This window comes from Suncus etruscus, chromosome 5 (genome assembly GCF_024139225.1).
Source record: "Suncus etruscus isolate mSunEtr1 chromosome 5, mSunEtr1.pri.cur, whole genome shotgun sequence".
NCBI lineage: Eukaryota > Metazoa > Chordata > Mammalia > Eulipotyphla > Soricidae > Suncus > Suncus etruscus.
In genome coordinates, this window is record NC_064852.1 from 140,856,385 (window position 1) to 140,872,533 (window position 16,149).

Sequence of the window (16,149 nt, forward strand, 5' to 3'; positions counted from 1 at the left end):
ATTATGTAGAAAAAATAATCAAGAAAATAATCACTTTTCATGGAAACCATAAAAGTGAGCCAGCTGTTCATGTTTTATTGCAAGTAATTTTGTGACATCAATAGATTTTCAATACAAAAAATATTTATGCCTACTGCTGTTAGTCTTTCTAAAATTAGCATTTGCTATCTTTATGTTTGGATAAGATTATTCATTCATTTATACTCTTGTTTCGATAATATATCTCTTCTAGAATCTTACAATTTTGAAATGATTATTATAAATCATTAAGTTCATAGCTTTCATTCCTTTGGAATAATTCATGACAAGAATTCATGAAGAACATTAATTTTAACACTTGTATCAAATTATTCTGTTTCTTCTCTTTGTGCCATTAACTTTTTTTAAATGTGAATTTATATGGAGTCCTGTGAATGCATATAATGCTATATTATTTTCATTGTAAATAAATTTTACTTGATTTTGTGGCAGCTTTCGAGGTAATGTTTAAACTAGAATTAACATATTAATTAGGACAATTTATATTTGTTTTCTCATTATTCCTTTTATCCATTTACCATGCACTAGCTGTCTCTTTTTATTTCTTTTATTCAACTATATAAATAAAGAAAACTAATGATAAGGAGGGAAACCATTTTCCTTGTATTTAACTGAGAATACATGTTACATGCCAGATATCACTCCTGAGCACAGAGCATGAGAAACTCTAGGTATGCATATATACATAAAAATGATAAAGACAGTAAGATTTCTGAAGTTATTTTTAATATAATATATAATTCATAAATTAGCATATAGAGAAATTACATTTAATTGTATTAAAATGTATTAAATCCCTGGTGAAAGAACAAATATTTCCAATTTATGTAATTTAACTAATAGAATTATATATAAACTATATTATATATACAATATAATTCAACTTATATTATAAGTATTATACTACATATAGATTATCTGAGAATTAAAAACAATATATTATTTAGTGGTCAGAATTCCTATTAGTGTAGATTTTTAGATAGTTTCTTACCATATGTACTATGTAAAATCCCACACTTTCCATTTTGTAATAGATATTATGGTTGGCTCTTAAGATTTATAATACAAAAAAAAAGATTTATAATACGGAACACTAATTTGACCTTTAAGATAATATTACTGAGAGTTTTAGATAGAATTTGAAATTTGAGAATGTATTCAGGGCTCATACTAAAAATTCATAGATGCCTTTTATTCCACCTCATAAGATCATTTTACTGTTTTTTTTTAAGTAAGATCTTTTCTCTCATCCTGAGTCATCTTTCAGGAAAGCATGATGCCTATGTAAAGAAAAATTTAAAACTAACCCTGTAATTTTACTCACTGATTCCTTTCCCCAGTGCTAACTCTGACTTGCATCAACTTCATTCTCTCATTTGCCTCTTAAATCTTCATACTCAAGTTAGATTTTTACCTCCACTTTAACAATATTGCTCATTTCTGACCCATCTTTAGTTCTTTAAGTCTTTTTCCTTCATTTTATAAGTTGGCCCCATAAAAGTCACTATCTTTTCAATGATTACACAGATTGTTTCTTCCAATTCTGAGTCCTAAGTTACAGAGGAGCACATGAATTTATACATATTGTGAATCTATTAACATTGAGGGCTTATTGGAAGACATGAATAACTACTTTGTCTTAACCCCTTTACATTTCATTTGCTGGATGATTGGTTTATGACGCATTAGATCATAGTGGAATTCTCTTAGAATGATAAGTAGAAAAATAAATGGAAAGGTAGATGCATTGTGTAAATTGTTTGATTTTATCGGAATGGCATGAATAATACATTTTAAAAAGATCATTTAGATTATTTTATAATAATATCATTGAGTTGCTACCTCCTCACTAGACCAAAATAAAACTGTTTTCAAATTAATATGTATAAAGAAAAAATATCAAATATTCAATATCCACATTTTATGCCAAATTTCCATAGTAGGGACAAAGCAATAACATAGAAAGCAAGGTATTTGCCTAATATACAGTTAATCCAGGCTCATTCGCTGGTGCCCATATGATTCCCCAAGTACCTCTTGAGTGATACCTGCTGAGTGAGGAGCCAGGAATAAGCCTCCATCATTGTTGGGTGTATACCCTCCAGAAAACAAACAAAACAAATAACAAAACCCAATAAAATTTTATAACAATATCTTTGTTAAAATGAGCTATTACAAAGGTAAAGATTTTAAAATTTACTCAAGTTGCTTGTATTTTTAATTAGTAAACCAGTCAATTAATACACAATATGATGCCATTTTAATCTAATTAAGCATTTCTACATTAGGATAGTTTATCTTCTTAAAACTTCTTATTTATTGAATCATTTTTATTCATGAATTTCTTACTTATTGAATAATGTTAGTTCTGCCCTACAGTTCTGATGTGGTTTTTCTTAGGATTTACATATTTAAGCATAACTTTGAGCAGTTTAGTATTTTATATAGTTTTTTTAATTATATATATATATGTATATATATATATATATATATATATATATATATATATATATTGGTTTTTGGGTCACACCCAGCAGCACTCAGGGGTTACTTCTGGCTCTACGCTCAGAAATTGCTCCTGGCAGACTCAGGGGACCACATGGGATGTCGGAATTTGAACCACCATCCTTCTGCATGCAAGGCAACCGCCTTATCTCCATGCTATCTCTCTGGCCCCTTTATATAGTTTCTAAGATTGGGGCTGGCGAGGTGGCGCTAGAGGTAAGGTGTCTGCCTTGCAAGCGCTAGGCAAGGAAGGACCACGGTTAGATCCCCCAGCATCCCATATGGTCCCCCCAAGCATGGGGCGATTTCTGAGCGCTTAGCCAGGAGTAACCCCTGAGCATCAAACGGGTGTGGCCTGAAAAAAAACAAACAAACAAAAATCATACTAAAAATTTAGGGTTTTATTTATTAACATGTTTTGTATGAGAAAAATGTTTTTATTTACTATAACCTTATCACTTGTCTTTTATAAAACATTACCTTTATAAAGTCTTTCATGATCATAAACAACCTTCATAAAAAGCTTTCAAACTGAAAGTTCTATGCAATAATCATAGAAAGCATACATGTGAAAACATTTTATCTCAGATAATCATATTACTTCATCTTCTGAGGCAGTGTTTTCTTCTCCCTTTGTATTACAAAATTGTAATTTTTCAAACTGAAGGTTCTATGCAATAATTATAGAAAGCATACATGTGAAAACATTTTATCTCAGATAATCATATTTCTTCATCTTCTGAGGCAGTGTTTTCTTCTCCCTCTGTATTACTAAAATTCTATGTTTTTGAAGTTGAACCCTATTATTTTATATTTTCTATGAGCCAGAATTGGTTCTCTTAAAACTGAAGAGGCAATGATTTATGTACTTGTCATGTACTTGTACATGACTGAATTGGGTATAGTTCCAGGCATCCCATATGGCTCTCAAATATGGCCATGAGTGATTCCTGAATAAAAAACCAGTAGCCTTGAGCACAGCAGGATATGGCCCCAAAACTAAACAAAAATTAGGATTATTGACTTTAAGCAAATAATAAACATGACCTAATCAAATAAATTAAATAAAACCTGTGTAAAGATTTTACAGTCTGATTATATGTAATAGTCATAATAATTGCAATTGCTCAATTCTGAAAATATATGAATCTAAAGAATGTCCTTTTTAAAAATAATAATTACAATTATAATTAAATTAGTCATAAATACCTTAATGTATTGAGTTACTGCTAAGTACCAAAGATGTCCTAAACTCATATTATTTCATACATAGATTATATCTCATAACATATAGATATAATTTTATTTGTAGAATTATAACAATTATTTTTAATTCTTATAAGATAAGAGGACATAGACATTCTTACTTCATTTTTGTTTTTGTTTTTGGCCATACCTGAATATGCTCATGAATAAATTACTCCTTGCTCTGCTCTCAGGAAAAAGACCATGTATGGGGTTCTCAGGATTGAACCTGGGACAGTACCCAGGAGGCCTGAGCTTGTAAGGCAAGCATCTTTCTCACTATATTATTGCTTCAGCACAGAGGCCACAGAATTTTCTCAAAAGATATCTCACCTAATTACAATATGGAACTTCAAACTTCTTAATTTTTTTTCTCCCCAAGATATATTTATTTAATACAAGCTAATAGTATGTTACCAGTTTATGAAAACCTATTATGTTCTTTTCTACTGCATCAAATTATGTGACCACTGTTTAAAAACAATGTTTAGCTGGAATCTGATTTATGTCACCAAAACCTTAAGAAGACATTAGTATATGAAAACTATATATTTTTATTTAAAATATATTTTAACTATCAGTTTAATGCTATAAATCTAGTACCTATTGCACCTGAATTTTCAACATCAGTTTTATATACATTGAGAACGCTTTCTTAGCATTTTATTTAATAGTATGAATTATTCATTACTTTCTATTATTAGAACATAAGTTTGTTTAAGAATGAGTAGATTATATATTGGCTTTTATATTTCTTTTAAGAAATGTAATCAAAAGACCTGTGGTCGCATTTAGGTCATCTTTTAAGGTTATTTTGCAATTTACAATAAATGCTGTATTGGAAACCAGAATACTTAACTCCAACATAACTCATCCTTAAAAGGATTGTTGCAGATATAAAGCATACATTTTTATAAAACATAGATCATTTATACTTTGAACTGTGTGACCCCTTTGCCTTACTTCCTCTTATATTTCAGAAAAAAATTGATTCCATAAATGTTTCACAATATAAAGTTTAGAGGGTATATGCACAATATATTATATATGAAATATATTGCATATCTCTATTCAAACTTATGGCACACCACCAAATGATAATAGTTTATATATGTTATGAGATAATACAAATAAATAAAAACTATTGAAAAATAATCATTTGTAAAATAAATATTCAAATGATTAAAACTCATTTTAAAATATTATATAATGACAATTTTTTCTGTATTGCAAAACTACATGACAAATCATAGTATTTAATTCTGTCAATAACTTACTGCCACTGCTGTCAGCCAAAAATCTATTAGAAGCATACCGTAAGTTAAGCTCAATGGGTTTTTAAAAAAATGCATGTAATTTAGAATCTGAGAGAAAGAGTACAAGGGCCATAGCATTTGTTTTGTGGCTGACCTTAGTATATCCCAGAACTACCAGGAGTTACTCCTAAGTACCTACCTTTCTAATGACATTAATGTAGATGACATTAAGAGAACACATACTAACTTATAACACATACTCTCATTTGATTATGTGACTGAAAACATTTAGTCATTTTGTTTTAGATAGTGTGTTTTGTTTTGATTGCTTTTCTGTATTCAGATGTTACTACAGAATGATTATGTTCATGTCTTATTCCAACATATTCAAAGTTATTAGGCCTGGTTCAATAGAAGACCTTTGCCTCTTAGTCAAAGACAAACTAGTTCCAAGATCACAGAAAATTGGTTGTGTATTGCTTTATTTTTTTTCAATACGACAAATAATTTAAAGTGATAGTTAAAGACAAATATCACTCCCTTTATAGAAAAATTAAAATGAAATATGATGAGAAAACAGTAGTCATTAGGCACAGTCCAAAACAGTCATTGACAATATGCTCTGACATCTATGAAAGTATCAGGTAACTGATCCACAAAAACAAGGCCTTTCACACATCTTTTTTGAGTCTCATGGAATTATTACTAATACATCATTTCAATTAAATTTCAGTATGATGAAAATCAATTAATTCATCAGATGTTGAAATTTCCTTATGAGTCATCCAGATTTCCTAATAACTTTGTTAATTATAATAATGTCATTCATCCCCACAGAAATACTGAGTGGCTTCATATTTGTCTATTCATTTGATAAACTTTTTAATTTTTAAATCAAGCTATTAACATATTTTTCTTATTTTCCAAGATTCTTTTTATATTGACAGAGAAAAAGCTTATAAATATTAATAGAGCTAAAGTGATATTTATAAAGAACTGTTCACATCTGTGTTTCATGTCAACTCACCAAAATAGGAAAAATGATTTTCTCTTAGAATTCAGAAAACATCATTTATTTCTATACACTCACCAAATTCTCCTTCCATGTGGAGTGGTTTATGAATAAGCCTATATTGGAGTGACTATACACACATATAGGGACACACACACACACACAACAGCAATCATAGCAGTCATGTTCATGTTACCTTTGACAAAAGGAGAATACATTATACCTTTGAACAATAGAATGTACCAACTATTGTTTTAAGAACTCCATAATATATTGATTTCATAATAGTTCTATATTTATTTGCAAATGAAAAAAATAGAAAGATTAAGAAACTAACAAGATAATTAGCTAAATGCATAGTTGGTAATGGGTTTGTCTTCCATGCAGTTAACCTGGGTTTGATCACTGGTACCGATTATAATCTTACCAAACCTGCCTTCAGTGCTGAGTCAGGAGTAACTCCTGAAAACACACACAGAAACACACACAGCACACACACAAAAGCTAATTAGCAGCTAATGTTATTAGCTAGTAACAGGGCCATTATTTGAAATTGGGCTATCTGCCTCCCAAATAAATAATACATCAGAATGCACCATATTCAAATGTTATTATACACCAATATAGTCACAATTAAGAGAATAATGTTTTTTTCTTGGTTTTGGTTGATTTGCTGAAAAAGCTTCAGAAAGGAGATATGACATAAGTGTTTAATTCTCCATTATTTTATTCAGTTACACATACCTTGTGTGTCAATCTTCACATCATTTATTGGCTATATTACCACTCCCACTAATCAAGATAAGAATATCTAAATTTGGGGTTGGAGCAATAATGCAGTGGTAAGGCATTTGCCTTGCACACAGCTGACCCAAAACAGACCTAGGTTCGATCACTGGCATCACATATGGTCCCTCAATCCAGGAGTGATTTCTGAGCGCGTAGCCAGGAGTAGCCCCTGAACATCACCTGGTGTGGCCAATAATACAAAAACCAGCAAACAAACAAAAATCTAAACTTTACTCATTATTATCATGAGTAGCCATATCAAATTTAGGAAATCAAAGTGAAATTTAAGACAGAAAGACAGCATGAGTACTGGACATACAACAAACTCCATAAAGACATATTAAGAATTAAGTAATGATTTTTTTGTTGAGGATTATGAATTTAATTTGTAGTCTATGAAAGCCAATATGAATTGACAACAGGGAAACAGTGGGATCAGAATAATTCTCTGGCACAAGTTTGTTGATTTATCAATGTGGGGAAAATAATGGCTTGGTTTTCAAGCAGAAACTGATTTAACTTCTGGCCCCATAACCTGAGAAAATATTATTGAATTAAATTATTCTGAAGTTTAATATCTTTATTTCTCTTACAAATGTCTTGATGTGTGCATTTAATAATTAGTTAAATATTTTGCATACTCTGCAGAATACTTCACAGAGGATTACCAGTTATTACAATCTGAATTTTCATTTTAATTTTTTATTTCATCATTTCACAATACAAAAGAAGGATTTTTTTTTACTGTAGATAAAAAGAAAACACATCCCAGGTATATTAGGTTTCTGTACAATGAATCTGAAAATTATTAACTAGAAAATATTAGTAAATATATTTACTGGTAACAGTTATGGAGAGTTGAAATATGACAGCATTATAGAGAGACGTCCAGGCTTCCTTTTAAGGCTTTTAACAACAATCCCTTAAGCCTTGATTTATCACTACTTGACTTTCCTGGAAGTCCATCTTCAAGTCATTTTTTAGAGACACCTGTGATATTGATTTGGGGTCCCATCTAAATCTTTAGGATTTTAACTTAGTACATGTGCAGCAACATTTTTACACCAACAATTTGAGATTATAGGAAGTACATAATTTGGGATTACTTCATTTAATCCAGTAGATCAGGTGCCAGAAGCAGCAATAATGTGTTTGTCTTGCACGTGGCTGATCCAGGATAGACTTTGTTTCTATACTTGGCATCCCATATGGTACTCAAAGCCAGACAGGAGAGGTTTATTTTTTTGTTTTGGGGGTTATACCAGGTGATTCTCAGGAGTTACTCCTGGCTATGCACTCTAAAATAACTCCTGGCTTGGGGGACTATATGAGACGCCAGGGGATCAAATCACTGTCTGTCTTAGGTCAGATGTGTGCAAGGCAAACGCCCTACCACTGCACCATCACTCCCTCCCCTACTTCTTTTATTTTTTATCGAGACCATTGTGAATTACAAGTCTTTCATAGTTATATTTTAGGTATATAGTGACAGTGAATTAGGGCCATTCCCACCACCAGTGCTGAATTTCCTCCACCAGAGTTCCTATCATACATCCCATATCCAGTCTTCACCCCCTGGACTAATAGTGTACAGGTCTATTTTCTGTTTAGCCTGTTATAGTTTGGAACTCTTGATTCTATTGACATTGACTTTGGCTTGGGTATTTAGTTCTGACCTTTTTTTTCCTACTCAATGCTGAGGCTGAGCGAGAGTCATGAGTAAACTCTGAGCACCACCGAGTGTGGACCCAAACCAAAAACAAACAAACAAACAAAAATCAACCTAGGACAGCAAATATAAATCTAACCCCCCAAAAAATAAACACAGGAACACCCAAATAGGGGATAAACTCCTAATGGAATTCAGGGAATTGAATATAGTGCTAGGGATGGAGCCTAGGTTGGGTATTTGCAAGATCAGTGCTTTACCTACTGTACAACTCCTCTTTGGCATTTCTTGAAATTATTTTTTGTCTTTATAATTGTGCCCACCACAACCCATAATTGCTTTGATTTGCTTGGGGCCTACACATGTTGTTTCTCATGAACTATTGCATGCTCAGTGGTCAAGTTCATTTCTGAAATTTGTGAGACTATGTAGTGCAATAAATCAAACACTGGCCCCACACATACAAACTGTTGAATTGCTTCTCTGACCCTATGTACCCTTTTAAGGATAAAGTTTGCCAAAATATGACTTTTAAAATATTACTGATGCTCAACTAAAACTTTCCCTCAAAAATCAAAGTCCAACTTCTCCTCTACCTTCTTTTCCAAAAAATTTTCACTTCCCTAGCGTTAGCCCTAGGTAAAAATGTTTTCTATTAGCCAATTTATGTCCTTACACAGTTAAAGTGCAGAAACTAAGATATTTAAAGAGATCATTTATAACAGAAAATTGATGCAGCATTTTCTTGATTCATTTCTCTTTATCGTCTTTTTTTAAATGCTTCTCTCTTCTCTTTCTTAGGAACTTGGAAGTATATTAGTAATTAATCTCTTATAATGGCTTTTTGTTAGATAACCATGAATCACTGACTAGGTTTTCTGCTGAAGTTTGCTCACTTTCTTTTCTATCTGGAAATTCTCTTATACTCTTGATTACCTATTTGAATCGAAAAATCTTATTTTTAACAAATGCATCTCATTTATCTCCTTTATAAGAGTCTTAAATGCTCTAATTGATGATCCTCAGTGCTTCATAAAAGTCTCATGACAGAAAGTGTTTAAAGAATCATTTTTGAAGATAGAGGTTATAATAGACTTCTGGATAAACCCTCTGTTAAGCTTCAACCTCTTTATTTTCATATCCAGATACATAAATAATTTACTCTTAAATTAATAAAATCAATCTTAAGAATACATGGAAGTTGCTACAGTTTTGAAATATGGTAAAAGTTGTTGTACCACAGATTTTCACATTTTTCTCTAAAACTAAGAAGAAAGGACTAAAGAAAGGCTGGGGCCAGGGTCCAAGTGGTCTTGGATTCATTGTTGGGTAAAAAGAAATGAGAGAACTAAATATACAAGCCAATGACAACAAATAGAATCAAGGGAATTAAACTTTAACAATGTAGACCTAAAGTTGCCTGTATACTGGCAGGCCAGGGGGCAAAGGGTGGTGGTGTAGGATGTATTCTGGGTCCATTGGTGATGATAAGGGCCTTGACTCACTGTAGATATAAAATTCAACTATGAAGAACTCTGTAGCTCACAATTGTTTCAATAAAATAAAATTTAAAAATAGGATAAAAGTTTTCTTGAAAATAAATGAGAGATTTTTATTTTTAAAAATGAAGCAAATGATGTGATACCATATGGGGCTAGGACACATGAAATGTTAAATTAATAAAAACCTTTTCTGTGAACTCTATATTATGCCAAATAGGAATTTAACTAATATCATAATGTTATTTGTTAGAGTATATAGATAATTAGGAAATAAACAGGAAGTTATCAATCAGTTATTTCATTAATCTGCTCCTGTATTATGAAGAGATAGGCTCAGGAGCCAAACAAGCCTGTTGTAGTATCAGTTACAACAAAGTAGAGTTGCATGGTTAGACTAACTCAATAGGATCATATAATAAATTTATCTTAATTGAAAATTAAATAACTGTAAAAAGCAGTGAAAAGTATTTGAGAAAATTATTAGATGTTTATATGTATTTATTATTTGCATTAAATCAGTATAAACAAAACAAAAATTTTAAGTGTTATTACAGGGGAAAATATCTTGATTTCAAATCATCAACTTAATTTTCATAAAAGTTACTGTAGTTACAAGATATTGAACTTTGTCAATTAAGCCATTATTTATTATGATATCATATTTAATTATCATACATAAGCCTTGTACAATTGTTTTCCACCTATGTGACAAGGAATAAACATGGTATCTATTTTCCAGCCTATCAACTAAGAGTGTGCCAACCTCCACCACCTGTACCCAATGCTGAAATTTTGACAGAAGATGATGAATTTGAAATAGGTAAAGTCAGTACTGCTACAGTTATTTATTAATAAATAAATCAAATAAAGAATAGTAGCAACTTGTCATATATTCTTATTACCTAAAATTTTTACTTCTAAGTATTGCTTTCTATTCCAAGATAGAAAAATGAAAATTAGGGGCTGGAGAGAGAGCATGGAGGTAAGGCATTTACCTTGCATGTTGAAGAACAGTGTTTCAAATCCCAGCATCCCATATGGTCCCCTGAGCTTGCCAGGAGTGATTTCTGAGCATAGTGCCAGGAGTAACCCCTGAGTGCTGTCGGGTGTGACCCAAAAATCAAAACAAAAAAAGAAAAGAAAATTGAAGAACTATTTTTCTACATTCAGATTTTACAATTAAAATATGGTGCCAGGTATTTGAATTATATAACTGTATTTTATGTTAATTATCAAATGATTGTTTTGAAATTTTCTGACATTTCATTCTAATAATTCTTCAAGTTTGCACTTAATTTTGATACGGGATATGAAAATTGTAAAAAACATGATTTCTAAATTTTTGAAATTTATTAGTTGATTTTACTAAAATAATTGGCTTGGAAATTAATTCTGATGAGTTCCAATAGTTTACAAAATAATGTGACATATTAACATTTAATACCAAAATGAATTGATAATGTGCGCTCTAGTTGAAAAATATGAGACTGTTAATAATGAACATAAATGTAACTGTCAATATTCAAACATTTTTAAAAGGCATACTAGAATTCTTTAACTCTTTTTTACCTATAAATTGATGTTGTTCTTCAACCAAATTATTTCACAATAGATTTGCTTATTTCTGAGTAAATAATTATCTTAGTATATATCTGAGTTAGTAACTCCCATTTTTGGCTTACTTATAGTTAATACTTAATGTAAATTCTTATTACTCAATAAATTTAAGGTATTATGTTTTTTCAGTATTTTGCATATCAAACCTGCTTTTATCTATGAGAAAATTTATAAATGACAATGCTGAATGATAGAAAGAATCTGCTTTTACAAGAGAAAAATAAGCTTTTTTGTATATGGTCCTCATTTATTAAAAACCCTCTTTCTCTTTGAAAATAGGGGACATAATTAGGTACCAGTGTCTGCCAGGATTCACTTTGGTTGGAAATGCAATTCTGACCTGCAGATTAGGAGAACGACTCCAAATGGATGGAACACCTCCAGTTTGTCAAGGTATAAGTTTTTTTTTATAAGAACACCTTTCTAATATTTGCATCATTTTAAATTCCATGTTACCAAATTTATAAAAAATATTTTCTAGAAATAATTTTATGCTAACAACCCTATTTTAAGGCATAATATTAGTAGATACTTTTAAACATAATCCATACTAGTTACATATTCAAATTATTCTTGCACTTAACAATAAATATTATTTTAATGTTTTAAAGTTTAGTTTGCCTGCCTTGCCTCAATTTAATTTCTTAATTAATTTCTTAGCTTCTTAATTACTGTTGTATTTTGTGAGATAAAGCATAAAGAGAAATTGTTTTATTAAAGGCTTTGATATTGTTTGCCTTTTCCTATTAATGCTGTCTTCTAGCTGCTAGATTCATTGAACATTATGGAGTTCCATTTGGTTATGAGGATCAGAGGGAAAGCAACCATGAAATCAACCAGAGATTACCATTACTATAAAGTAGCATGATATAAGGAATATACAATCTGATAAGTGAAAGCAATATTATTTTTAGAAAATTAGTCAGACTATAAAATATTATTTTTATACTCTGTGAGGGGAGAAAAAAGAATCTGTAGGAGTCATTGCTTCCTAAATTATAAATTCCAAGTGACAGGTAAAATTCAAATTTGATAGAATAGGGATAGATTAGGTGTTAACCAAAAAGTATATAAAATGATACAAAGAGAAGTTAAAGTGAGTATAGCTTGAACTTTATGGGGTTCACTGTTTCATGGACTAAGCGATTTGAATTGTGAATGATTTGGTACAATTACAATGTTCAGAAACCATGCATTATTAATTTGTGTTATTTTTAGATTCCAGAACAATGTCTACCATGTACTGGCTAATTATAAATATTAGATAATTTAATTGAAATTGAATTGCACTTGATTATTTCTTGCCATGACGTTCTCTAATTATTCCCCTTCTTTGGCATAGAAATTTCCTAGAGACACAGAATATATCCGTTATGTACTATCCTAGTGCTTATAATGAACCAAAAAATAAAAATTTTACTTATTATCCCAAGATTTATATAAGAATAAGAATTTGTCATCTCTCTTATTAGTATCTTTCCAAGAAAATGAAAGACTTGTTAAGAGGATTTTACAGAAGCTAAAAGAAAAGCACGTTTCATGGCAAAAACCAACTTCAATCTAAGAGTGGTGGTCTTTTTTTTTAAGAATTATTTATAATATATTTATTTAAACATCTTGATTACAAATATGATTGTGATTAGGTTTCAGTCATGTAAAGAACTCCCCCTTCACCAGTGCAACATTCCCACCACCAATGTCCCAAATCTTCCTCCATCCCACCCCACCCCCACCTGTACTCTAGACAGGATTTCCAGTTCCCTCATTCATTCACATGGTTATGGTAGTTCACAGTGTAGTTATTTCTCTAACTGAACTCACCACTCTTTGTTGTGAGCTTCATGAAGTGAGCTGGAAGTTCCAGCCCTCCTCTCATTGTCTCTGAGGATTGTTCCAAAAATGACGTTCATTTTTCTTAAAACCCATAGATGAGTGAGACTGTTCTGCAACTCTCTCTCTTCCTATGACTTATTTCACTCAGCATGATAGATTCCATGTACATCCATGTATAGAAAAATTTCATGACTTCATCTCTCCTGATGGCTGCATAATATTCCATTGTGTATATGTACCACAGTTTCTTTAGCCATTCGTATATTGAAGGCCAACTTGGTTGTTTCCAGAGCCTGGATATTGTGAATAGTGCTGCAATAAATATAGGTGTGAGGAAGGGGTTTCTGTTTTTTATTCTTGTGTTCTTAGGGTATATCCCTAGGACTGAAATAGCTGGGTCTAATAGGAGCTCAATTTCCAAATTTTGGAGGAATCTCCATATCGCTTTTCTTAGAGGTTGAACTAGACGACATTCCCACCAGCAGTGGATAAGAGTTTCTTTGTTTCCACATCCCCTCCAGCACTGATTATTCTCATTCTTTGAGATATTCCAATCTCTGTGGTGTGAGAGGGTATCACATCCTTGTTTTGATTTGCATCTCCCTGATGATTAGCGATGAGGAGCATTTTTTCATGTGCCTTTTGGCCATTTGTATTTCTTTTTTTTTTAATCAAAGTGTCTGTTCATTTCTTCTCCCCATTTTTTGATGGGATTAGATGTTTTTCTCTTGTAAAGTTCTGTCAGTGACCTGTATATTTTGGATATTAGCCCCTTATCTGATGAGTGTTGGATGAATAGTTTCTCCCACATGGTGGGTGGCTCTTGTATATAGGGCATTATTTCTTTTGAGGTGCAGAAGCTTCTCAGCTTAATTTATTCCGATTAGTTGATCTCTGCTTCCACTTGCTTGAAAAGTGCAGTTTCCTCCTTGAAGATGGAGGAATGTCATGACACTCAATGTCATGGAGTGTTTTACCAACGTGTTGTTCTATATTACTTATGGTCTTTAATCCATTTGGATTTTACCTTCATACATGATGTTAACTGGGGGGTGAGGTCTATGTTCGCTTTTTTGCAAGTTGCTAACCAGTTCTGCCATTACCACTTGTTGAATAAGTTTTCCCTGCTCCATTTAAGATTTATTGCTCCTTTGTCAAAAATAAGGTGATTGTATGTCTTGGGAATATTGTCTGAGAACTCAAGCCTATTCCACTGATCTGAGGGTCTGTCTTTATTCCAATACCATGCTGTTTTGATAACTATTGCTTTGTCGTACAGTTTAAAGTTGGGGAAAGTAATGCCTCCCATTTTCCTTTTTCCTAGGAGTGCTTTAGCTATTCAAGGATGTTTATTGTTCCAGATGAACTTCTTAAGTGTTTGATCCACTTCTTTGAAGAATGTCATGGGTATTTTTAGAGGGATCTCATTAAATTTGTATAATGCTTTGGGGAGTATTGCCATTTAAATGATGTTAATCCTGACAATCCATGAGCAGGGTATGTGTTTCCATTTCAGTGTGTCCTCTCTTATTTCGTAGAGTAGGGCTTTATAGTTTTCTTTGTATATGTCTTTCACCTCTTTGGTCAAGTTGACTCCAAGATATTTGAGTTTGTGTGGCACTAATGTGAATGGGATTGCCTTCTTGACGTCCATGTCTTCCCTATAATTATTGGTGTATAAAAAGGCCATTGATTTCTGTGTATTAATTTTATAGCCTGCAAACTTGCTATCTGAGTCTATTGTTTCTAGAAGCTTTTTAGTAGTGTCTTTAAGGTTTTCTAAGTAGAGTATCATGTCATCTGAAAACAGTGAGAGCTTGATTTCTCCCTTTCCTATCTGTATTCCCTTGATATCTTTTTCTTGCCTGATCGCTATAGCAAGCACTTCCAGTACTATGTTGAATAGGAATGGTGATAGCGGACAAACTTGCCTTGTACCAGACTTTAGAGGAAAGGCTTTTAGTTTTTATCTATTGAGGAAAATATTTGCCATTGAATTGTGGTAGATGCCTTCAACTAGATTGAGAAAGGTTCCTTCCAGTCTCACCTTGCTGAAAGTTTTTATCAAGAATGGGTGTTGGACCTATCAAATGCTTTCTCTGCGTCTATTGATATGATCATGTGATTTTAATTTTTATTCTTGTTGATGTTGTGTATAATGTAGATAGATTTATGGATGTTAAACCATCCTTGCATTCCTGGGATGAAACCTACTTGGTCATAGTGTATGATCGTCTTGATGATGCATTGGATCCTATTTCCAGGATTTTGTTGAAGATCTTTGCATCTGCATTCATCAGAGATATTGGTCTGTAGTTTTCATTTTTGGCAGCATCTCTGTCTGGTTTTGTTATCCAGGTGGTGTTGGCTTCATAAAAGCTGTTTGGGAGTGTTCCCGTTTTTTTTCAATTTCATATAAGAGCCTGACTAGGATTGGTAGTAGCTCCTCTTGAAATGTTTAAAAGAATTCAATAGTAAATCCATTTGGGTCTTTGCTTTTCTTTTTGGCAGCTGTTTGATTACAGTTTCAATTTCCTCACTAGTGATGGGGGTGTTAGATATGCCACATCTTCCTTACTTCAATGTGGAAGGTTAAAAGTGTCCAAGAATTTTTCCATTTCTTCTCATTTTTAGTAGCATAAACTTTCTTAAAGTAGTCTCTGATTATCCTTTGAATCTCTG

General features: G+C 31.9%; 1 protein-coding gene across 1 annotated transcript in view; it reads left to right on the forward strand.

The window, feature by feature from the left end:
- CSMD3 (CUB and Sushi multiple domains 3) overlaps positions 1-16,149 on the forward strand; it is a 1,236,222-nt gene that overhangs the window by 1,124,591 nt on the left and 95,482 nt on the right. Inside the window, exons 46-47 of the mRNA XM_049773958.1 lie at positions 10,757-10,837; positions 11,914-12,027. Of these exons, the coding sequence (XP_049629915.1) occupies positions 10,757-10,837; positions 11,914-12,027 (195 nt within the window). The remainder of the gene's footprint in view (positions 1-10,756; positions 10,838-11,913; positions 12,028-16,149) is intronic.